The sequence below is a fragment of the Schistocerca americana genome, chromosome 11, assembly GCF_021461395.2.
Source record: "Schistocerca americana isolate TAMUIC-IGC-003095 chromosome 11, iqSchAmer2.1, whole genome shotgun sequence".
NCBI lineage: Eukaryota > Metazoa > Arthropoda > Insecta > Orthoptera > Acrididae > Schistocerca > Schistocerca americana.
The window spans coordinates 46,427,229-46,453,463 of record NC_060129.1 but is presented as its reverse complement, the minus strand read 5'-3'; the positions used below and the strand labels follow the sequence as shown (position 1 = coordinate 46,453,463).

General features: G+C 43.7%; 1 protein-coding gene across 1 annotated transcript in view; it reads left to right on the top strand.

Moving 5' to 3' along the window:
- LOC124553940 (dnaJ homolog subfamily C member 11) overlaps positions 1-26,235 on the top strand; it is a 128,503-nt gene that overhangs the window by 6,494 nt on the left and 95,774 nt on the right. The window contains exon 3 of the mRNA XM_047127958.1: positions 15,457-15,589. Coding sequence (XP_046983914.1) covers positions 15,457-15,589 — 133 coding nt within the window. The remainder of the gene's footprint in view (positions 1-15,456; positions 15,590-26,235) is intronic.

The window sequence follows — 26,235 nt, the reverse complement described above, 5'->3', positions numbered from 1 at the left end:
CTAAGAATTTCACACTGGACAGCAGTACTCTAGCAGAGTACAGACGAGTGTTGTGTAGGCAGCTTCTTTAGGTTCTCAATCATGATTCCTCACCCAGATCAATCAACCATGTAATCAGATACTGTACGAGAGTGGCTCGAAGACCTCTCGAGTAACAGAACGCAGAACTCTGTCCTGTGCGGCAAGTGTTCATCAGAGGCGAGGGTATCGTCAGTAGTACCCCCAGGCAAGTGGGACAGGACCATCGTCGCTCTCTGTATTCGGTATATAAATTATCTGGCGGGTAGGGTGAGCAGCCTGACTGTCGGCTGATGACACTGTAGGAGGATAAGGGTGACTCGGAGAGAATTTCTATTTTGTGTGGTGAACGGCAGTGTACTGTAAATGTAGAAAAATGTAAATTAATGCAGATGAGTAGGAGAAACCATTCTGTAATGTTAGACTGCAGTATCGGTGGTGCTTTTCGACACAGTCGCAACTATTAAATTATCTAGCCGTAACTTTGCAAAATACTTCAAAAGGAATGAGCGTGTAAGGTCAGTGTAGGGAAGGGTAATGGTTAACTTGGGTTTATTGGGAGAGTTCTAGGAAAATTTAGCTCATCTATCAGAGTGGCAATTCCCTTCTGGAAAAAGTGGAACTCTCAGAGGACTACATTTTACCTGGAAAAATCAGGAAATCCAGGAATTTCATAAAATTTGGGGGGAATTCTGCATCTTTAATCTAACATTGAAATTGAGTTTTATAAATTGTAGATTTTAAAATACTTAATATGTCAAAATGTGTTAATTATACGAGTATTATTCCATAATCATCGATGTTTAAAAACTGCGGTTAAACTACCCTTTATGGTGGTACATAGCTCACCTGAGAGGAAAGAAGTCATTATTCTGGTATGCTGCCTATCTCCCTCCCCGTCGCTCACCATTAATTTATGAGGATCTTCGTGACACTGACACCACCTTCCTCCTCACTGCCCCAATCATCGGGGAATTTTTTTTCCCAAGTTTGAGTAGTAACCCTGATCTGTAAAAGTGATTGTGTATAGAACACTTGTGTGACCTACTCTAGAGTACTACTGTAGTATTTGTATACGCACCAGGTCAGATTAAAGGAAAACACTGAAGCAATTTGGAGGTGTTTTGCTAGATTTGCTGCTGGTAGGTTCAAACAACACACGAGTGTTGCAAAAATGCTCAGTGAATTTACATGGCAATCCTTGGATGGAAGACACCTTTGTTTTTGTGAAATGCTATTGAGAAAGTTTAGAGAATAGGCATTTGCAGATGACTGCAGAAAGATTGCACTGCCACCAGTATACATCTAGTTTAAGAACTGAGAAGACAATTAAAGAAAAGAGAAATTAGGGATTGTACAAGGGCTTATAAACTGTCATTTTTCCCTACTTTTTACTTTCGAGTGGAACAGTAAAGGCAATGACTAGTAGTGGTATGAGGTACCCTCTGCTGTGCGCTATATGGTGGTTTGCAGGATATGTACATGTAGATGTAGCTATCAGTGGCTTCTGTATGTTGCAATTGTAGTGTCTACATGTGTCCATTATCTCTGAGAACAACTGAGACACAATAATGAATGGGATACTGAGCTTCACAAAATGAAAAGAGTCAACATCATGTGTCAGATATTAGATGTTTGTTTATATTTTGCGTGTTTCCTGTTTGTATATAAAAACACATAAAATAGTTACTATTTAATGCATACACTTACAACTGTTTCAACCATTTGTTTAATCTGCTTATGCAATTTATTGTACAGTGTGTGTGTGTGTGTGTGAGTGTGTGTGTGTGTGTGTGTGTGTGTGTGTGTGTGTGTCTTGCTTTTGCTTCAGAGTAATGGGTAGAACTGTATGTTCAGTACTTCAGTTTTTCTTATTCTAAGCTATGGTTTGGTGCATGAATACTTACAATATTTTTAGAACCTCCTTGTTTTCAAACATACCCTTACTTTTACTTTGTTAGTTTTCTTGTGGCCTTTGTTGTACTTCGAAATTTCGAATTATATTGTGTTAGGAGACCAAATTGTTGGCCACTGTTGTTCAGGTGGTGAAATTTTTAACAGTATTAACATACATAAAACTATCCTATCTTTCACAATTAGCAGGTCCTGTGTTGGGGAGGAAAGTGAGAGCTATATTGGTTAGGTTAAAAAGGAAAGGGCAGTCGGACACCAGGATGAGATATATGTTGGGTTTCGGTGGTGGTGGCAGCATCGGTGGTGGTGGTGGTGGTGGTGGTGGTGGTGGTGATGGTGGTTGTCATTGTTGTTGTCTTTTTCCCTTAGTCTTCTTTCTTTTCTCATTTCTTTCTTGCCAGTAGTTTTTCATTCTTTCCCTGTGTTTTTGTCTTCTTTATTCTGCCCATATTATCCATGTCTTTCTCTTCGTTTACACCTGAAAGCCCCTGAACCTTTTTGCTTTTGATCTGGTGTAATGGTACTTGAATTACGTAACCATTACGGCAGCTCACCTGAACCTCTCGATACCAGCAATATTCTACTGTATTTCTGTAAAGTAGTTAACGTATTTCTGAGACAACATTCAGATTTGATTTCATTGATGTAGAGGTACTTTGATACATCGATATGTTTATGTTGCAATGATATTATTCTTATGTGTATTCTTTCTTTTGTCACTATGATCTTTGACGTACTTGTAACTCTGATTTTTGGGTGCGTAAGTGATTATTAGTTTGTTGTTAGAGAGTCGGACCTTAAAAAAGTCAAGTCTTGATCGTCATGTTGAAAAGACGCATATTGTAGTCAGCTTATAAAATGTGAACTTTAACAGTGAGAAGGATGTTTTCAAGTATGTTTTGTATTGTGAAGTGATGTTTTGTGTGTTACGTGATATTGCAGCAAAAGTAATAAAAAAGAAGTGTAACTTAAATTCGGAGTGCTGATTACTTTTTTTACATCACCATTGTCCTGCAAAAGTGTAATCTTCAAGAATGGTTTGTGAAACACATCTATAAAACTTTTGAATATAGCAGAATAAAACCTAGGCCTCTTTGCATCTGAGCTTGGAATTATCACCACCTAGATTTTCGACGATTGAGCCACGATTTTGCAACGAGACCAGCGTGGGAAACACGAAAAGATGAGTGCCTAGTTTATTCATTATTACATGAAATGAAATGACTTTATTAACTGTGCTCTAATGACACCTGCCACATGATAACTTTGTTGTTGCCCGAAAATGCAGTATTTAGCAGCGTGAGCAATATTACGATCATTATTAAATTTTGACCTTTGTTGTTGTAGGGTTGTTAGACTGGACTTTCTCTTTTTCCTATTTCTTTCTCCATTATTTCAATTTCCCGAAGTCTGGTTTAACTTCTTTGAGTCACATCATTGATGTTTTTAGGTTTCTATCAAAAATTAAAAAAATTTTTTTTTCTTCGAGCCTCTCTAGGTGTCCATAGAATAAAACTCTTTGCTTCCTCATTTTATGTAATATTCATTATGTTCTTTCGTAAACTTGTTTATAACTTCTTACTTCCATTTCCCATCCATATAGTTTGCTGCCAAGAATTTCCTTACTATTTTCCTTTCCTTCTTTTCTGTTTCACGTAATTATTTGGCTATATTTAATAAAAGGCTTTCTGAAGCATAAATGCAATCTAGTTTAATGACAGTGTTGTCATGCCAAAGTTAGACATTTGTTGATAAAGATTTCTTAACGTATAATGTTTTTGTTGATTGAAAAGCCACATCCATTTTTGTTGCCATTGCTAAGTTATCTTCCTTATCCAAATCATTCAGTTTTATTATTTCATGTAGACATTTAAATGCTGTTACTCTTCTTTTTCCCCATCATCAGTTTCTATGTATTTCATTTCTCCCTTCATGTTTGTCATGCACTCCTTTTATTGGAAATATACAGGGTATTGTAAAATGATGACCTTTCCCAACATAGGTTCCTGTCCTCAATTTGTTCCTGACACCCTCTACATCCTCTCAAAGTCTATCGATATTTTGTAACACCCTGTACATATATTGAAGCTTTATCTGCACTGTTGCATTTTCTGTAAAAGCCACTCAGTTCTCATTTTCTTCCAATAATGTTTTAATCCATATTCTTCTGGTCTTTTTCCTACATCCCCTAATTTTTATTTATTTATTTATATAGTGTACACAATTGAACACAGTGCCCCCTGCGGGTCCGGGGTAAGAATAGGCCCGAGGTATTCCTGCCTGTCGTAAGAGGCGACTAAAAGGAGTTTCAACCGTTTCGGCCTTCCATGTGATGGTCCCCCTTGGGGTTTGACCTCCATTTTTCAAAATTCTACAGAAGTACGAGCCTTTTGGGGAAGGACGCCTTACGTGGTGTACCACTGGTCCTCAGTGCACTAAGACCTTGGCACTCAGCATTGTACCGGCGTTGTAACCATACCCACTATTCCTCAAATTGGGCCTAAACACCTGATGGGTTGTACAAGTTACGCCCATAGTGCGTCCCCATCTGCACCTACGATCATGATGGACTTTCCATGGCACCAGAAATCCAGCATGGTAGCCAGCCAGTTGTGGTGGGGTCGTCATGTACCCTCTAGGTTGTAGCCCCCTGACAACACAGGGATCGTACTGCCGGTACCTGAGCTGCACCCTCCCCACGTCGGCCAAGGAGTAGATGCCCGTCTCCTTGGGGCATCAGGACTCCCGGCAACGGTCATCCTGCCAGGTGGCCCTTGCTGCGGCTGGGTGGCGCCCGTGGGGAGAGCCCCTGGTCGGAGTGGGTGGTATCGGGGCGGACGTTTCGCAGATGAAACGTCAACACGTATCAGGTCGCTCTGCGGCTGAGTCTTTCAAAAGGAAAGGTACTGTTTCTAGTTCTGGTTCTCCTGCCCTTTCCCCCTTGGCCACTCCCTGGGAGGAGGGACAGGCCCGCCGGCTTGGGGCGAAGTACTTCCCCCGCTATTTGGTCTGTTCTCGAACCGATGGGTGGACGTTCGCCACCTCCAAGCCCATGTTCTTTGTTCAGCACATTGAGGACATCTTCGGGGAAATCGAGGCTCTCAGTAAGATGTGTTCGGGGTCCGTTCTTATAAAGACCACCTCCGCCACGGCGCTCCAGGCGTGCGACCGCCTAGGGGACATCCCAGTGTCCATTGTCCTGCATCTGGCACTAAATAGGACGCAGGGGGTTATTTTTCATCGGGATCTCCTGCTGCAATCTGATGAGGAGCTCAGGGCCAACCTGGAGCGCCGAGGCGTGCATTTCGTCCGGCGATTCCAGCGCGGCCCCAAAGACCGTCACATCGACACCGGGGCCTTTATCCTCGCCTTCGAGGGGGATGTTCTCCCGGAGAAGGTAAAGGTGATGTGCTACCGGTGCGACGTGCGACCTTACGTCCCGCCTCCTATGCACTGTTTTCGGTGTTTGCGCTTTGGGCACATGTCGTCACGGTGTGAGGCTGAGCCCCTTTGTGGCGATTGTGGACGTCCTCTTCGTGAGGAACATACATGCACCCCACCACCTCGGTGCGTTAATTGTCCTGGCATCCACTCGACTAGGTCCTCAGACTGCCCCGCATATCAGAAGGAGAAGAAGATACAAGAACTCAAAACTTTGGATCGGCTCTCTTATTCTGAGGCCAGGAAGAAGTATGACCACCTCCATCCCGTGCCGTTGACCACTTCGTTTGCCTCAGTTGTGTCCACTCCTTCCGCGGTATCCTCACCCCTATCCTGTCCCCCCTCCGCCTCCTCCCCCCATCCGGGGTCTCTGCCTCCGCCTCCCAAATCCCTCCCTTCCAAATCCTCCTCCCCCGTGGCCCCTGCCCCCTCTGCCCCAGGGGCCACCCTTCCCCCACCCCCCACCCCCCACCCCCCACCCCCCACCCCCCACCCTCACCCACCGCCGCCGCCTGAGAAGCGATCCTCTTTTCAGGCGTCCAACGGGGAAACGTTCCGGACCCCAGCTTCCGAGGTCCGGCATTCCAAAACGGACCCCGCGCGTGAGGACCTTCTTCGGGTCCAGCCCACCGTCCCTGTGCCTTCTCGGCCTTCCAAGAAGGCCTCCAAGAAGTAGTCTCTATCCCCCTCTCCACCCCGGCGCGTTTCGTCTGACGCTCCATCCGTGAGTCGCTGCTCCCGGCCGTCCTCAGTTTCGCCGGGACGCTCTGCTGCCAGGCGCTCAGCTGGCCTTTCGTCGGCAAATGATGCTGCCCCTCCTACACAACCAGGGACAGCGGCCGCAGCTGGCGACGACTCGATGGAACAGGGTCCGCCGGTCCCACCGGTTGTAGCGTTGTTCCCTCGAAACCTGGCCCTCCGCGGCCGTCGAGGTGACCAGCTCTTCCCCCGTCTCGTTCCCCCTCCTTTTTGACTAGCGATGGCCTTGTTACATTGGAACATAAGAGGTATTCGATCTAATCGGGAGGAGTTACAACTGCTCCTCCGCCTGCACTGTACGCTCGTCCTCGGTCTCCAGGAAACCAAGTTGCGCCCGACTGACCGTATTGCCTTTACCCACTATACCTCGGAGCGGTATGACCTCCCCGCATGTGGACGGTATCCCAGCTCATGGTGGGGTCATGTTGCTCATTCGGGACGATGTCTATTACCATCCCATCCCATTGACCACCCCACTCCAAGCTATAGCTGTCCGTATTACTCTTTCTGCTTTTACTTTTTCAGTTTGTACCATCTACTCTCCATCGTCATCTGCTGTTAGTCGGGCTGACATGATGCACCTGATCGTTCAGCTTCCCCCGCCATTTTTATTGTTTGGCGACTTCAATGCCCATCATCCCCTTTGGGGCTCTCCTGCATCCTGTCAAAGAGGCTCACTCTTGGCGGATGTCTTCAACCATCTCAATCTTGTCTGCCTCAATACTGGCGCCCCGACTTGCCTCTCGGACTCTACTCGTACCTACTCCCACTTGGACCTCTCGATCTGTTCTACCACTTTTGCCCGTCGGTTCGAGTGGTATGTCCTTTCTGACACCTATTCGAGCGACCACTTCCCCTGTGTCGTTCGTCTCCTGCACCACACTGCATCCCCACGTCCTTCGAGCTGGAACATACCGAAAGCTGACTGGGGACTTTACTCCTCCCTGGCGACCTTTCCGGACCACGATTTTCTCAGTTGTGACAGTCAGGTCGCATACCTCACGGCTGTTATCATCAATGCTGCCGAACGTTCCATTCCTCGTACTACCTCTTCTTCACGTCGCGTTTCCGTCCCCTGGTGGAACAAGGCTTGTAGAGACGCTATCCGTGCTCGACGACATGCTTTACGCACCTTTCGCCGCCATCCTACGTTGGCAAATTGTATTGGATACAAACGACTCCGAGCGCAATGCCGTAGAGTCATCAAAGACAGCAAAAAAGCTTGTTGGGCCTCTTTCACCAGCTCCTTTAACAGTTTTACTCCCTCTTCTGTCGTATGGAGTGGCCTGCGCCGGCTGTCGGGCATTAAGGCCCACTCCTCGGTACCTGGCCTGACCTCAGGTAATGAGGTCCTCGTTGATCCTGTGGCTGTCTCCAACGCCTTCGGCCGGTTTTTCATGGAGGTTTCAAGCTCCGCCCGTTACCACCCTGCCTTCCTTCCCAGGAAAGAGGCAGAAGAGGCTCGGCGACCTTCCTTCCACTCGCTGAATCTGGACACTTATAATGCCCCCTTTACTATGCGGGAACTCGAACGTGCGCTTGCACTGTCCCGATCCTCTGCTACGGGGCCAGATGCCATTCATGTTCAGATGCTGGCACACCTTTCTCCGGCGGGTAAAAGCTTCCTTCTTCGTACCTACAATCGCGTCTGGACCGAAGGTCAGGTCCCCATGCGTTGGCGTGACACCGTCGTTGTTCCTATACCCAAACCCGGGAAGGATAGACACCTTCCTTCTAGTTACCGCCCCATTTCTCTTACAAGCTGTGTCTGTAAGGTGATGGAGCGCATGGTTCATGCTCCATTAGTTTGGATTCTTGAATCTCAACGGCTACTTACCAATGTCCAATGCAGCTTTCGTCGCCGCCGCTCCGCTGTTGACAACCTTGTGACCTTGTCGACATTCATCATGAACAACTTTTTGCAAAGGCGCCAAACGGTAGCCGTGTTCTTCGATTTGGAGAAGGCTTATGATACCTGTTGGAGAGGAGGTATCCTCCGCACTATGCACAGGTGGGGCCTACGCAGTCGCCTGCCCCTTTTTATCGATTCCTTTTTAACGGATCGAAAGTTTAGGGTATGTGTGGGTCCCGTATTGTCCGACGTCTTCCTCCAGGAGAACGGAGTGCCTCAGGGCTCCATCTTGAGCGTAGCCCTTTTTGCCATCGCGATCAATCCAATTATTGATTGCATTCCACCTAATGTCTCAGGCTCTCTCTTTGTCGATGACTTCGCGATCTACTGCAGTGCCCAGAGAACATGCCTCCTGGAGTGCTGCCTTCAGCGTTGTCTAGACAGCCTATACTCATCGAGCGTGGCAAATGGCTTCCGGTTCTCTGAAGAGAAGACGGTTTGTATCAACTTTTGGCGATATAAAGCGTTCCTTCCGCCATCCTTACATCTCGGTCCCGTTGTTCTCCCATTCGTGGAAACAACTAAGTTTCTAGGGCTCACGTTGGACAGGAAACTGTGTTGGTCTCCGCATGTCTCTTAGTTGGCGGCCCGTTGTACACGTTCCCTTAATGTCCTCAGAGTTCTTAGTGGTTCATCTTGGGGAGCGGATCGCACTGTCCTGCTTCGCTTGTATCGGTCCATAGTCCGATTGAAGCTGGATTATGGGAGCTTTGTCTACTCGTCTGCTCGGCCATCCCTCTTACGCCGTCTTAACTCCATCCACCATCGGGGGATACGTCTTGCGACAGGAGCCTTCTACACTAGTCCTGTCGAGAGTCTTTATGCTGAAGCTGCCGAATTACCATTGACCTACCGGCGCGACGTACTGCTATGTCGGTATGCCTGCCGGCTGTTGTCTATGCCCGACCACCCCTCTTACCAGTCCTTCTTCGCCGATTCTCTCGACCGTCAGTACAGGTTGTATGTGTCTGCCCTGCTGCCCCCCGGAGTCCGCTTCCGTCGCCTGCTTCGACAATTGGATTTTGCCCTCCCTACCACCTTCAGAGAGGGTGAGAGCCCGACACCACCTTGGCTCCAGGCTCCGGTTCATATTTATCTCGACCTTAGCTCACTCCCGAAGGAGGGTACTCCGGCTGCAGTGTATTGCTCACGGTTTGTCGAACTTCGTGCTCGACTTGCCGGTCACACCTTTATTTACACCGATGGCTCCAAAACTGACGATGGTGTCGGCTGTGCCTTTGTCGTCGGGGCCGCCGCCTTTAAATACCGGCTCCTCGACCAATATTCGAGCTTTACGGCCGAGCTTTTTGCCCTCCATCAGGCCGTTCAGTATTCCCGCTGCCACCACCATTCATCGTATGTACTCTGCTCTGACTCACTCAGTGCTCTTCAGAGCCTTGGAGCTCCCTATCCGGTCCATCCCTTGGTTCAACGGATACAGCAGTCCCTCCATTCTTTCGCTGCTAATGGTTCTCCTGTCAGCTTTCTGTGGGTTCCCAGACGTGTAGGAGTGCCTGGGAATGAGGCTGCGGATGCTGCAGCCGAGGCTGCAGTCCTCCTGCCTCGGCCAGCCTCCCATTGTGTCCCGTCATCTGACGTTCGTGGGGATGTTTGTAAGAGGCTTGTGTCGTTGTGGTGGGATGCTTGGTCATCCCTCCAAGGAAACAAGCTCCGGGCAGTAAAAGCGCTCCCAACTGCTTGGACAACCTCCTCCCGTCCATCTCGGCGAGAGGAGGTCCTTCTGACCAGGTTGCGGATTGGGCATTGCCGGTTTAGCCACCGCTACCTGCTTTCTGGTGACCCAGCCCCACAGTGCCCTTGTGGTCAGGCATTAACAGTGCGCCATGTTTTATTGTCGTGTCCCCGCTTTAGTCAATCTCGTGTTGTCCTGTCCCTGCCATCTACTTTACCGGATATTTTAGCTGATGACGCTCGAGCAGCTGCTCGTGTTCTGCGTTTTATAACTTTGACTGGCTTGTCCAAAGACATCTAACCTTTTTACTTATTTTATCTGCATCTTTGTCAGGTCTCTCTGGTGTCCCCCCTCCCCTTGAGTTTTACTAGATTCCATGTGCTCTAACAACAGTGACTGGGCGCTAATGACCTCAGTAGTTGAGCGCCCTTAAACCCCACCTAAAAAAAAAAATTGAACACAGTGGGGTGATCCATCTTCTTGTCTTACATCAGTTTTGGTCCTAAAGGATTTGGAGCTATCATCTAAATATTTAATTTTGTATTTGTTAGTGTGTCTTTTATGTTTACAACTGATTTGTGTTGAATAATTTCTTTGAATAACTTCTTTTCGTGATTCAAATCATATGCTTTTTTGAAGTCTGTGGATGTTATATAAATTCTTTTGGCTCTTGTTTCTGTATATCAGATTATGAATTTCAGATTTTCACACCACACAGAACATCCTTTTCTAAACCCTATATGGTGCTTTCCTAATTGTTGCTCCAGTTAGCTTTTCAGCCTTTCTTGTAATGCTTTTCAAAGAATTTTGTAAGCCACTGGTAGGAGGGAAATTCTCCTAGTTGTTGTTTCGAACATAATCTTACACTCATTTACAGGCTGTGCTCAGCCTCTGCTGAGTTTTCAAAGTTCTTGCACTTTAGTGACACTGACATTCAATACAGCAATTGACAATAGTCCATATAGACTGTCCCACATAACAGCTACCACACCCCCAAGGAATGTTATTCATCCCTGGCACTCTCAGACTGAGATTATCTTGGTCAAGTCCTAACATTCCTTAATGCTACTGGATGGGTGAAAGACTGGTCTGCTTGCTTGCCATTTTAGGACTCTACCTATTTTAGTAGTTGTTGCACCACAAAATGGAAGCTGTACTGTGTGTTGACCTTCCTCACTTTGTTAAGCAGCATCACGTCTCTGCTTCCTTGACAGCATTGACCTCATATAATGCACCGAATACCTGTTCTGTCTGAGCACTGTTACCACATGATTAATCTTGCACCTGCAGTCATCTTGTACAAAATAGTCCAGGCTCTGTGTATTAGGGTGTTCAGCAAAGCTCTCTTCCGAGTTGGATGGTAAAAGTTACACCAATTGAGATACAGATCTGTATATGTCAGTTTTCAATACACTGAGTACTTTTTTATCCAAATTTGTCTTTGGTTAGAATTGTGTGCATTTTGTACTAAAGTAAACAAACTCAAAATTGAGAAATCAGTAAATGAAAACAGTAAATAGAGTATTCGTTCATACTTTACACCATTTTATACACTGTTCTACTATTCTTGTACTCCACTCTGCCATGTAAGCCTACTTTTCCTGTTGGATTTACACCACGTCTGTATTTCTGAGAGCTCACAAAATGGAGGTACATGTTTGTGCCATCACTTTGTGTTTGCCACCACCAACTCACAGTGTAATGCATTTTTACTCCTTCTTGATGTCTCTACTGTCTTCAGTGTGGCACTCGCCTAATAGCTGACCATTTCAGTAACACTGTACATGACTCAACACTGTTGTCTCAATGTTCACAGTTATGATTAACTATGTTTTCTTCCACCTCTGGATGCTACCTGAAAATATCCTATGATGCAACTCTTCTGATACAAGAACAGTGTTTGTGTGGCAAAACAAGCAGTGAGAACAATCACAGGCATTACAAACAGAATTCCTGCTGGCCATACTTCAAAGAACTAAAAATACTAAGAGCACACTTTCTATCTATTAAAGCCTGTCTCGGATAAAGTGCACTTACGGTGTACCCGGATCTTTCATTGTATGCAGTAGTTTGCAGTACTTTTTCCTTGGTTGTAGTCAATTAAAAACGTTCAATCTTATAAACTTCTTCATCACAGAATTTGGCTGGTTTTTTTTCCAAATATGTTGCTATTTTCAGGTTTCTGGTTATGTTGGCACATAATAGCATGGCTTAAATTGCTGGGAATGTAATTATCAGGAATGAAATTGATAATTTTGGTTGTCACAAATGTCACATTGTTTTTTCCAGAGTATTTCCAAGGAGGAAATTAGGGATTATGGTGGGACCTGAGAGCACAGCTTGAATTGCTATGAGTAAAACAAAATAGCCGCTAACTTCATCTGCGAAGCATAGGAAATTACACATGAGTAACGTGACTGGCTACTCACATCGGGCTGGAGAATCATCGTCAGTGGATGTACGGGTTTAAAGTTGTTTGGCGCTAAAAGTGTGGTCATCGGCACTGATTCGCAAGATTGTGGTATTGGTGTATGAGTAGTACCTATTGTTAAAACGAATAGCAAAGGCCATACAGCTACAGCGACAGTCATAAAAAATTTCGCATACAGTCTGAAATATGGCATCCCGGCTAAGACACAAGTTGAAAATATGGTCACTATTTTTTATTTACTTAAATTTGCCATATTTCGTGACGGTATCTTTTCCGTTAGACATTTGCAAGGCGATATTAGTCTTGGCTTCAGTTTTCTAAGTATGATTCCACAATGCATCTTTGTCGGTTGCAGAAAAGACGTGGTTCAACGTGTTTGCCTCATTTTGGTGTTTCAAATACCATTTCTTCAAATGTAATTTCTTTTTTACAGTTAATACAAAAAAAAAATAGTAACATAATTCAAAATTATTTATGACGGCGATCTTCACATTGTTCTTCCGTCAACACACACCAAGAGTTAGCTGTCGACTGACTATAGTCAAAGACGACTCCAACGTCAATGATGTTTTACACAACACACAAGCTTCCACTTGTAATCAGTCTCTTTGCTATTCTTCGATACATTTACTAATAGTAATCAATATGCTTTCACTCTCAAAAACAGAAGTAAATTAACATGTAATAAGACAAATTATAATAAATTCTGACAAAAAATATGAGAAAACATTTACAATTCGGTATCGACAAATACGGTAAAAATAATATCTCCCAGATCCATTACAAGTCTCTAGTATATCTCTTCATCATTTTCATACATTAATGGTATTAATAACATAGTGCATGGCATTAAGATGGCTGGCCTGGTTTATGTTTATGTTAAATGTCAATTAAAAAGCAACTTTAAAGTAAGTTTTTATTTTCTTGTTGAATTCCTATAATTCTGTCCTTAGAACTATACTACCTCAGGAATAAAAATACCCCTCAATTTTGCATGAAAAAATTGGAAAATTGCCCACAGTTTGAGGGTTAAGCTCCTGTGGTCAACCGTAAGACCAGCCGTGTGTTTAATTTGTCTTCTTTTCAGCCCCCGGGTTACAGAACTTCTCTCAAAACACGGCTTCGGCACCATTACCTTGCTACATTTTTTCATAGTCCAATATTGTGTGTGCTATTTGTAATGCAGCTAGGGGGTTTTCATATCACCATTGCCACAGTCACTGTCGGACAGCTGGAGTTGTCGCGCCTGCCCCGGGCAGTCTATCGGCTCGTTTACTGCACGACTACGGACCCACAGCAGGTTTACCCTGCCGCTTTCCCCTAACCTCACAAAGGCTTCCTGGCATTCTGCAACAGTCTATCGGCTCGTTTATTGCCATCAATTACTGCACGACTACGGACCCACAGCAGGTTTACCCTGCCGCTTTCCCCTAACCTCACAAAGGCTTCCTGGCATTCTGCAACAGTCTGTGATCGTGTTGCAGGCATCAGATGCTTCAGATGCACACATTCGTAGCTCTTCTGAGCATCCGAATTACCGTCTCCTTTTCCCGCCCGCGGCAGTCCATCTCCCACATCGGCGGCTCAGGTCGGGGCTGACGATTGCGGTTCGTGTGCGGTCCCTTCTCTCCGAACTGGAGTCCTTCCCTTTACCATCTCTACTTGCGGTCCGTTCTCGTACGCATCTACGGTGTACACTACTACAGAATAATACTGCAGCAGTAAAACATAAACAAGAGAATAACGCAAAAATAAAACTTTAGTTGCAAAGAAAATATATTATTTACAGTGACAAAACGGTGTACACACAAGCATCTACAAACAGCAGAATGTGTCAAAGACAATGCGATACTTCGTAATAACAAACTGCTTTCGATGCATGTTCTAGTAGGCTTCATTTTGATGAACATAGTGTTACAATTGTTTACATTTCTAACAGGTTGTGGGAAAATATTGTGGATGGTGATTATTTTCAGTTTCCTTTTATGCAAGATGAATTGTTACATGTGAGAATGTGTGATGAATGTGTTAGTCTCAATCAAAACTTGAAACACTGAGGACCAGCCATTTAGAAAAATTTCGGGCCAAGAAGACCGGCCATTTATGCCATTATTTAAAATTTTAGTGGCATGTATGTGTTTGGTGTATCTTAAAGGGTAACACATCTGATAAATGGCCAAGCTTCAATGATAGTTTTTCATATTTATTTTAGCTTTTTCATCAGCTACAAGTTATGCAAAATAATATCCTAAAATATGTCAAAGTGCACAATATAAAATGTATTTGACCAAATAATCCACAAAATGTTTGGTCACGGCAGTGAAATTTGTCAGTAATATTCAGCTGCTGCAATTTAAGCTGTGGCCTTAGGATCCTGCCTACAACAGCCTCGCGAAATAAAGCAAAAATTTTTGATGACCAATATTATATGTGAAAGCTTAGCTTTTCTTGTTGCAATGCTATATGTGTTTTAATTCGAACCGTTAACTTTTCCTAATTGTGTGTTCGTGCTACTTAAAAATGATGTTGCTATTGGCTGTCTACATCACGTGTCCTATGCTCTGAATATCGGCTGGTGAGATCACCTGACGTGAGCTACGATTGGCTGAAAAAAGCACGTTGCATTGTTGATTTCAATGCTTTGGAAGCTACCGTGCTGTATTTGGTGGAATTCATGCTTATATGTTGGTAACACAAAAATATGCCGCGTAGATGTTGCCACGTATCAAAAATCTTTCCAAAATTTGTTGTTATGTGTTGGGTTTTGTATTCTAAAGTGTCAAAGTCTTAAGACAGTATATAAACCCTTCACCATTCGCAGGATTGAAAAGTTACTATAGCTCCGAGGCAAAGTATATTGTCATTTAGTGAGGGTAAGATGTACTTTCACCTGGGGGGAAAAGTGCATTTTTAACTGGGAAATCCAGGATTTTTTTTTTTTTTCTCGTCTGTGTGTACACCCTGGGATGCATCAAGATGGTATCAGTTTGGAAATGGCAGGCATTTGCAGTGATAAAAATTGTAGAGGGAGACTTAGCAACAAATACAATAAGTGGGGGCAAATCGCAGTAGTTACGCACAGATTAAGACGGTTGCACGGGATATACTGGCGTGGACAGTTGAAACAAAAGTCGTCAGACTGAAGACCGCGACAATAGTGTGATATACTAAACGTGACTTTTAATTTTTAATGTAAAATTGTGTTGTTGTACATCGCTTAGTTGCAGTTATCAAAATCGCTATCGCGTACAGGGTCAGTGCTCGACAATCGAACAAATTGTGTTGCAGTCCTGAGCGACCCCCACCAGCGGGCTATCTACGACACGCTGGGCACTCGGGGGCTGAAGGCCGACGGCTGGGAGATCGTGCAGAGGACCAAGACGCCACAGGAGATCCGGGAGGAGTACGAGAGGCTTGCCAGGTGAGGTACATTCCTCGGTGCACCCGCATCTCGCCACCGAATGGAGGTAAGGAGGTGGTGCTGGTGTCTGCGGAGATGGCGTACAGGGCAGGAAAGTAGAGTGATTTCTAATTGAAATTAGTATGGGTACTTTCCAAACCCGAGTTGCACTGAAAGTATTGCATCAGGGCAGTCAGGTAGATGCAGTATTTCCTGATTGCCAAAAAGCATTTGACTCAGTACCACACGTACGCTTATCGTCAAAAGTACGATCGTGTGGGGTAACAAGTGAAATTTGTGACTGGATTGAGGACTTTCTGTTAGGAAGGACGCAAACATTATCTCAGATGTAAAGTCCTCGTGAGATGCAGACGTAACCTCACGTGTGCCCCAAGGAAGTATGTTGAGACCTTTGCTGTTCATCTTATATTAATAACCTTGCAGGTAATATTGATAATAACCTCAGATTTTTTGCTGATGAATCAGTTATCTGTAATGAAGTACTGTCTGAAATAAGCTGCATAAATACTCAGTCAGGTCTTGATAAAATTTCTAAATGGTGCAAAGATTCGCAACTTCCATTAAATGTTCAGAAATGTAAAATTGTGCACTTCACAGAGCGAAAAACATAGTATCTTATGACTGTAATATCAGTGAGTTACAGTTGGAATCGGACATCTTGTACGAATACTGGATATAACACTTTTTGGATGTAACACTTTTCAGGCGTACAAAATGGAATGATTGCATAGGTTCAGTTGTGGTTAAAGCAGGTGATAGACTTTGATGTATTGGTAGAATACTGGGGAAGCGCAATCGGACTGCCGAGCGGGATTAGCCGAGCGGTCTAAGGCGCTGCAGTCGTGGTCTGTGCGGCTGGTCCCGGCAGAGGTTCGAGTCCTCTCTCGGGCGTGGGTGTGTGTCGTCGTCCTTAGGATATTTCAGGTTAAGTAGTGTGTAAGCTTAGGGACTGATGACTTGAAGTCCCATAAGATTTCACACACATTTGAACATTTGCAATCGGACTACAAACGACATTGCTTAAAAATTACTTGTACGACCAGCTCTAGAATATTGCTCGAGCGTGTGGGACCCGTACTAAATATGACTAACAGGTGATATTGAATTTGTACAAAGGAGGACAGCACAAATGGTCGCAGGTTTGTTTGATCTGTGGGAAAGTGTCACAGATACACGGAATAAACTGAACTGGCAGACTCTCGAAGATAAACGTAAACTATCCCGAGAAAGTCTGCTAACTGTTTAAAGAACCAGCTTTAAGTGACAACTCCAGCAACACAGTACAACCTCCCAGTGTATCGCTCACACGGGGATCGTGAGGATAAGATACGAATAATTACAGCATGCACGGAAACATTCACTCGCTCATTCCACACTCCAGTTGTGAATAGAATGGGAAGAAGCCCTAATAACTGGTACAATGGGACATACACTCTGCTGTACGCTTCACTGTGCTTTGCAGAATATAGATACAGGTGTACAATTACACTGGTGTGGAAAACTGTAAATATCGCGTCATGTGTCTTTGACAAATAATGTAAGTTGATCAAATGTGGACCATATGTTCAAAGAACTGTTACAGTATAGTACAGAACATAACTGATAGAAATGTGCGATGACGTGAACAGAAATGATACTTTTATTCAAAAACGACAATTAAACTAAAGTTGCTGCTATTTGATGGTCCTCCGGACATTACAGAATTTGGGATGTGTTTCTTAATACGGAGTGTGATCACCACAAACGGCAATGTCTTGTGTGCAGTGCACTCCCATGCTAACCCTAATGTTCATAAGGAGTTTTGGGGGGAACAAGGTGGGGGGAGGGGGGGAGATGGAGGGATGGATGGATGCACGGATGGTTATTGCAGCACATCCACACGGACCAGTGACGACCCAGTAGTAGTCAGTCATGTTGGTGGAGTAATGGAGTGCCTTATGACAAGTACTCCTTACTGAGCTCCCGGCCAGCATGGGGAACACTGCGGAGTGTGCATTGCTGTCCACAGTAATAACACACCATATTAAGACCCACGTCCAGAGGTCCGCCATAAATAGCAGCGACTTAAGTTTAATTATCGTCTGTTAACAAAAGTATCATTTCTGCCCGTCTCATTGTGCAGCTCTTTCATTTGCCTCTCGTACTGTAGCAGTATGGTCCAAGTGTCGAGGAGATATGCTACTTGGCAGCAATACATGGTACGAAAGCTACTTTCATTGTTAAGTTTTGCACACCACTGCATTTTGTGGTAATAATTGTAAGAACTTTAGATCTCTATCGATTTGATATGCTGTCGTCCTAAATATGGGGGTTCGGTTGACTATTTCGAGTAAAGAACACGCTGGGTTAGTAAGTCAGATACGACTATTGTGCAGTGATTATATACTCCTAGTTTAGCAGAATTTGAGAATATTACACTATCTGCTAAAAAATGCCCGGACACCCATTGGGGGATGTTAGCCCTAGTGGTGGTAGGAGACAAAATAGACGGCACAATCGGGTCGGATGCGACCTGCTCCCTCTTCGATGAGGTTTGTGTAGACATACGAGGTCTGTACAAAAAATTCTGAATTATTTGTAATTTTGCACTAGTGGTGTGTCGGAGCGAAAAGCGGTTGGCATCCTTGCACGTGGCTGTGTTTAATGTGTAACTGCCAGAAGTTTGGTCGTCGTATGGCTGTTAGTTGTTGTTCGGTGTGGAATTCGGTAGAACATTGTGTCGCACAGTTCGCAAATTTTGACAGATTTAGAGGAACAGTGCCTCTACGTTTAATTTTGCACGATACTTGAGAAAACCTTTACAGACACACACCGAATGATGCGGGAAGCCTGTGGAGACGAGTGCTCGACCCATACTCGGTTTACGAACGGTCTACTCAGCTTAAAAATGGCGGATGGAAATTAAAGATTACCTTCGTTTGGGACACCCTTCCACAACTACCGATGCCGCTCGTGTCAGGAAGGTCCAGAAAGTTGTATGTGCCGATCGAAGACTGACTATCGAAGAGATTGCAGAATAATGTAACGTTTCATTTGTATCGTGTCACAAAATCCTGACACAGCATCGTGGATGCATTGTGTTGCCAACAAGTTGATCCAACGGCTCATGTTTCGAGTTCAGATAGACCTTCGGCTCACAGTCTGTGAAGAGCTTTTGGATCACGCAAATGAAAATGAGGTGTTCTTAAAGAGAAAGGTAACTCTGGATGAGATGCGGATGTATGGTTATGATGTTAAGACTGAGAGTCGGTTTCACAATGGGTCAGTAAAGGTTCTCCACAACTAGAAAAAGCTATCAGGGTAGGTCAAATTTCAAAGCTGTGGCGATAGTTTTCTTTGGCTTGGAAGGATTACTTTCATCATGAATTTGTGCCACAGGGACTAACTGTTAATCGCTTCTTCAAATTCTGTGACATGCAGTCAGCAACTTACACATTTCATCAGTTAAAGTGGAAGGCCTTCATGCTCGAGGATCATCTTAAATTGGCTGATGACCGTGTTTAAATTGTGAAAGCAATTTGTAACATTGCATATGACCCAGAGCATCATCTCCATAAGCTCATTTCAAAAGCAGAAACATGTCTGTAAAAGTTTCCCCAGTTTCATGCAAAATTTTATGTTGCAGCTTTGCTCCAGAAAATTTCACATTTCAAAAATTGCCACTAACACTTACATGTTGACAAATTTCTCTCATTTAGACCTTTTGGTCGGTACTGTTCCGCTAGCTCCGCGCTTCGAATGGTTCGCCCTTGCTGATACACACTCGAGTGACCACTTTACACGTGTCCTACGATTGCAGCCACAACTGCCATATATGCGCCCGTGACACTGGAAGTTCGCCCAAGCCTATTGGACACTTTTTTCATCTCTAGCGACATTCGATGACCGTCACTTTCCTAGCGTCGACGATGAGGTCACTCATATTACAGACGTTATTATTACAGCTGCGGGCGCCCCCCAGTTCCTTGGTGGAAAGAAACATGCCGTGACGCACTACGTGAGCAGCGACGTGCTCTTCGCGTTTTCAGACACCATCCTACTTTGGCCACCTGTATCCACTATAAGCAGTTCCATGTGCGATGCCGTCGCGTCATCCGCGATAGCAAGAACGCAAGCTGGAACTTCTTTATTAGCTCATGTAACACCTTCACTCCCTCCTCGGAAGTTTGGAGACAGATTCGACGGTTATCTGGCGCCCCTAGGTTCTCTCCGGACTCTGGGCTCACTGTCGCGCATGACACATTAGTGGACCCCGTCGCAATTTCTAACTCATTGGGTCAACACTTTGCTGAGATTTCGAGCTCTTCAAATTACCCACCAGCGTTTCTCCCGAAGAAACGCGCAGCAGAAGTGCGACCTCTTGCTTTCTCATCTCAAAATCACGAAAGCTACAATACTGTTTTCTCCATGCAGGAACTCCAACCTGCACTCTCTTCTTCTCGCTCCTCCACCCCAGGACCGGATGGTATTCACATCCAAATGTTGCTGCATTTATCACACCATAGTCTGCGTTACCTTCTTCGCCTTTATAATCGAATTTGGACCGACAGTACTTTTCCCAGACGATGGCGGGAAGCTATCGTCGTTCCTGTTGCAAAACCTGGAAAGGACAAACATCTCCCCTCTAGCTATCGCCCCATTTCTCTCACGAGTAGTGTATGTAAGGTTTTGGAGTGTATGGTGAATTGCCATTCAGCTTGGTGGCTGGAGTCCCGCAGTCTTTCAACACCTGCCCAATGCGGTTTCCGAAAGCATCGTTCTGCAGTTGACCATCTTGTTGCTCTCTCCACTTATATCATGAACAATTTTTTCCGGAAACGCCAAACAGTAGCAATATTTTTTGATCTGGAGAGAGCCTACGATACCTGTTGGAGGACAGGCATCCTCCACACACTGTTCTCTTGGGGCTTTCGAGGTCGGCTGCCCCTTTTTCTTTGCAAATATATGGCAGAGCGCACATTTAGAGTGCGTGTGAACACTACTCTCTCCCGTACTTTCTCCCAAGAAAATGAAATACCCTAGGGCTCCGTGCTAAGTGTTGTACTGTTTGCCATTGCCATAAATCCAATTATGGATTGTCTCCTTCCTGACGTCTCGGGCTCCCTCTTTGTGGACGATTTTGTGATCTACTACATCTCTCAACGGACCAGCCTTCTTGAATGACGTCTTCAAGGATGTCTCGATCACCTCCACTCTTGGAGCATCGAAACCGGCTTCCGTTTTTCTCCCAGTAAGACCGTTTGTGTTAATTTTTGGCGACGTAAGGAGTTTCTTCCGCCTTCCTTACATCTAGGTCCTGTCAACCTTCCATTTTCGGACGTTGCTAAATTCTTGGGTCTTATGTTTGACAGAAAACTGTGCTGGTCCTCCCACATTTCCTATCTTTCGGCTCGCTGTCTTCGATCCCTCAACACTCTCCGTGTCCTGAATGGTACCTCCTGGGGAGCGGACCGAGTGGTCCTTCTCTGCCTCTATCGCGCCTTAGTGCGCTCGAAATTGGACTATGGAAGCATAGTTTACTCCTCTGCTCGGCCGTCTATTCTTCGGCGTCTCGACTCTGTCCACCACCGTGGATTACGTTTAGTGTCAGGAGCTTTTTACATCAGCCCTGTGGAAAGCCTTTATGCTGAGACTGCTGAACCTCCGCTGTCCAATCAGCGAACTGTCCTCCTGAGTCGTTATGCTAGCCATCTGTCTTCCATGCCTGCTAATCTGGCCCATGACACTCTTTTTGACGCCTCCTTGGATTTAGGGTATGCAGGCCGCCCTTCCCCCCTACTACCACTGGGAGTCCGCTTCCGTCAACTGCTCCATTCTCTTTCCATCCACTTTCCTAAAACTTTCTTGACAACTTGGGGTACAGCACCGCCTTGGCTCCGTCCTCGGACCTGCCTGCTCCATGACCTTTGTCAGTTTTCCAAGGATGGTACCCATTCACTTGTTTATCGTCGGGCATTTGCTGCTCTATGTGCACAAATGAAGGAAGCCACATTTATTTACACTGATGGCTCAAAAACATCGTTTGGTGTAGGGGGTGCCTATATTGTTGACGACACCCCAACTCGATTTCGGCTTGCCGACCAGTGTTCGGTTTATACTGCGGAGCTTTACGCTGTTCTCCTGGCTGTCCAATACATCCGGCGCCATCAGCGGATACAGTATGTTATCTGCTCAGACTCTCTCAGTTCTCTCCTCAGTCTCCAAGCTCTCTATCCTGTCCACCCTCTGGTCCACGGGATTCAGGACTGCCTCCACTTGCTCCACTTGGGGAGCGTCTCTGTGGCGTTCCTCTGGATCCCAGGACACGTTGGTATCTGCGGAAATGAGGCGGCCGATATAGCGGCCAAGGCTGCAGTCTCTCTTCTTCGGCCAGCTATTCGCACGATTCCCTTCGCCGATCTACGGAGTGTTTTATGTCGTCGTGTTGTTCTTTTATGGCACGCACATTGGTCGACACTTCCCAATAATAAATTGTGGGACGTGAAAGCTCTTCCCTGTGCTTGGACCTTTTCCTCTCGAATGCGTCGTCGGGAGGAGGTAATTTTATCTAGACTCCGTATAGGGCGCTGTCTTTTTAGCCATCGACATCTTTTAAGTGGCAATCCTCCCCCACTCTGTCCCCACTGCTCTCAGCTGTGGACGGTAAGACACCTTTTAATTGAGTGCCCCTATTTTACTCCGTTACTCACCCGTCTACAGTTGTCACCTGATATATCTTCCATTTTAGCAGATGACACGCGCTCAGCCGATCGCGTTCTCGAGTTTATTAGTGCCAGTGAGATGACGTCAGTCATTTGTAGCTCTTTTTTGGGGCAACCAACCCCCTTCTGTAGTGGTTTTTTAAGCTTTCCTTTTGTTTTTAGTTTCTCCAATTTTTTGAGTTACATTCCCATTGCTGTTGGTTTCCAGTTTCGGTTTTTTACCTTTTCCTAAGTCACAGACCAGGCGCTAATGACCGTAGCAGTTCTGCGCCCGAAAACCATGAAATAAAAATAAAAAAAAAAACCTTGCGTGTTGCACTCAGGTAACAATATCGTGAAAAATAAATGAGACAGCACACTCCAAAAATGTGTGGGTACAAAGGAGATAATCCACAAGGCAGTGCTGTCAACCGTATGTCATTAAATATCTCCTAAGGCGTGTAATTCATAATATTATTTTCTGAACAGGCCTCGTATCTGCATTCTGTTTGTCACAAGTGAAGCTTACAAGTCGCTAAACAATTGTTTATGAAGTTAGTAAGCCTGAAATCACAAACACAAGACTAAAAGTATTCACAATAAAAGTTGTTACATCCAGCACAAAGCAAAAACTATTTAAAAAATTATGTGACTACTGATGCAGGTAAGGGTTCACTACAAGTGGGTTGAGTGGTGCCTGCCTAGAGTCTAATCTGCAAGTAGTGAATTGATCATTCTAATTTATTCACAGTATTCAAATTTTCTACCTCTACATTACTCGGCCATTTACTACTAGCGATTTTAAGTCTCCTTAAACACTCTGACTTCTTTGTCAGAGCCACTCTTTCCTTTGCGTTGGTTTGACAAACAAGTGTGGTAACATAAAAACCAAATTTTTCAAAACAAAGCTCACTTTTAAAGCAGCTTTCACATTGTGTAGAAAAAGAATGAGTAGTTACCATGTTGCTAAGCAGTTTGATGCAAGTCTGTATTGCTACCAGTGCAAAGCATTTCTTACTCTAGTTTTAGCAATGTATAGAAAGCAAAAGAAAACAAGACGCTGATGCAAAGAATGGCATGTTTTCATGTCAAAACCATCGTTGGGTCCAGTTCCAAAGGCACGTCCAATATTGAAGTAAAAAACTTAGAACTGAAAGCACAATTATTACTGTCATCAATGTACGAACAGAACTGAACTGACCTCCTGGCCAGTGTGTGCAGCTGTGTATACAAACATAGCATATTTCAGAATGCTTGTTTATAAAGACTTAGAATCTACAAATGTTAACAAACATAAGATATTTCAAGAACCTTCCAGGAATAATAAGTATGTAATAACAAATAATTGCTGGTGGTCGGAGGTAGAATTGGGAGCTCACAGCGTGTCAGCCAGTGATGCTAAGCTCCTTGCCATACTGCATGCAGTACAGCCCACGGCATTAGATGTCTCCCATGAAAATCTGCTAAAGAAAGTGTTACTCGCAGAACTTTATGATTACATCAACTTTCTCTGAATGGACAGTCAAATTTTAATAACTTTTTAGAATTACTTTGCCTTCATATTGAAAAAAAAACACACTTGCAGTTATGAGAAAATATATTCCAATTGTTCAAAGACTACCTAAAAGTTGGAGATCCCTTGGAACCAGAGAAGATTTTGAAGATTTAAAGTATGTGTCTTGCATTGACATTATTATGGTAATGTGTGAAAAAGTAAAGAAGTATTGAGTGAGGTCATAGTCGTAACACCTCTACCATTTTTGTAATGGTGGGTGATCTTTTATTCTTGTCCAGATATTTCTTTGTCCTTACTATTCACAATTGTGGAAACTTGCGATATGAGATAAACTGCATCATAAATTGTTTTCCACTCTTAAAGCATGGTGCAATAGCAACATGTGTACAGTCTTTCACCTCAGAAATCTGCCAGTGATTTGGCTTTTGTTTGACAAATGCAAATGTAAATGGGCAAACTTGTTTGTCAAATTGGCTGTCAGTCAAAATTTCTCTAAATCACAACAGACACAGCTGTTGTCTGACAAACACATCAAACAAAGCAGAACATTGCCAAATAATTTCACAGAAATGCAAAATTTGACACTTTGGAGCTTGAACAAGGAAAAATGTCATCAAACACGAAATCTTTGTCTGCCCAGCTGCAAATGCATATAAAACAGGGGCAAACCGAATTGTTGACAACGCTTTTCAAACTCTGAAATGATTTATGAAATTCTTTTACTGTTCGACACTTTTTGTTAATATTTATTACTAAGATAGTAGAAGCAGTGGTAATACATTTTTAAAAAAATATAAACATGTTTGTCACAGTGTGTATCAAATAGTGATTATTTGGTATTTCATGATTGTGAAGTGATGCCAAGACAGTTTTTTTGGAGAAATTTTTGAAAAAATTACATTGTTACCTTTTAGCTTATCATTTAGCAACCAGTTATCACGTACTCTGCCATAAATGAAAATTTCTAGTTTTTCATACAATACCATTTATTGTCCTTTGTGCCTTTTATGTAATACCAACTTAGCGCCTGCTGCTTCGCTCGCATAGATTATATGATCCACACAGATTTTTGTAATTGAATTTTTATGTTCACAAATTGCAACATCTAAACTTTCCATTCTAATTAAGGCCATAGAAGGATGGTCTTTTTCAAATGTACTTCTTAACAGAAAGCGATTCCAGTAACTAGAATCAGAGGTCTTTGTTGATCCTGTCTTTTGAGTTTTTGTCATAACATTTCTGTAGAAACTTTCATCCCTGAACACCTGTTTTTTGATAAATCAAATACAGATTTGCACAGGTTTAGTTTTAAAATTGCTTTATATCATGAAATAATTTCATAAAAATTTTAAACCCCAGTGGTGAATTTCCAAAGATCATGTATTTTTTTAAATTTGTAAAGGAGAGGCCAGATACAAATTTTCTTAGAATTAGCTTTAAAAATGCTTTCATAATGAAATATTTACATAAAAATTTTCATCCCCTATTTCACTCCCTTAGTGGTCGAATTTCCAAAAGCACTAAAAGACGTATCCTTTCATTTCTAACCACAAATTAAAATATCAGTTTTCATAGATGTAACTTTAAAAATGCGTTATTAATGCTTTAGTAATGATATATTTTCAAAACACCTTAAATCCCTGCTTCACACCCCCACCCCCTTTTAGGGGTGGAATTTCGAACAATCCCTTACTAAAACAATGTCTGTAGTATAAGATTAACACCCTCTCCAAATTTCAAGCTTCTGTAGTTAGAGGTTCATAGTAGGCTATGATGAGTCAGTGAATCACACCCATAGGTGTAGAATTTCCAAAAACACTGAAACATGTACTTTTTTAAATTCTTAACTGAGAATCCAAACACAAATTTTCTTAGATTTAGCTTCAAAGGCACTTTCATAATTAAATATTTGCAAGAAAACTTTCACCCTATTTCATCCCCTTAGTTGTTGAATTTGCCAAAAATAGTTAACGTGTAACTTTTATTTCTATCTGAGAAGTCAGATACCAGTTTTCATATATGTAGCTTTACAAATGCTTCAGTAGTTTAATAAAGATGATATGTTTTAAGAACAAAACTTTTACCCCAATAAGAGTTAAATTCCCAAAAATGCTGAAACACACATTTATTTATTCCTGTCTGAGAAACCAAATACCAATCCTGACGACATTATGAAAATGAAAGATTGCTACTCAGCATATAGCGGAGATGTTGAGTTGCTGACAGGCACAACAAAAGACTGAAGCTGGTTTCACACAGGGACACTGGTGACAGTCACCAGTGACGGCCCAGTAATTCTGGTGAACACTCCTGGATCACCACTGTCTCACTCCAGGTATTTCCAGTTGATTAGTTAGTGAAATGGACTCGAGTGAGGAAGAATTTTTGTTAGAACTTCTGAGGAGGAGGAGGAGGAGGAGGAGGAGAATAAGGACAAAACTTTCGTTACA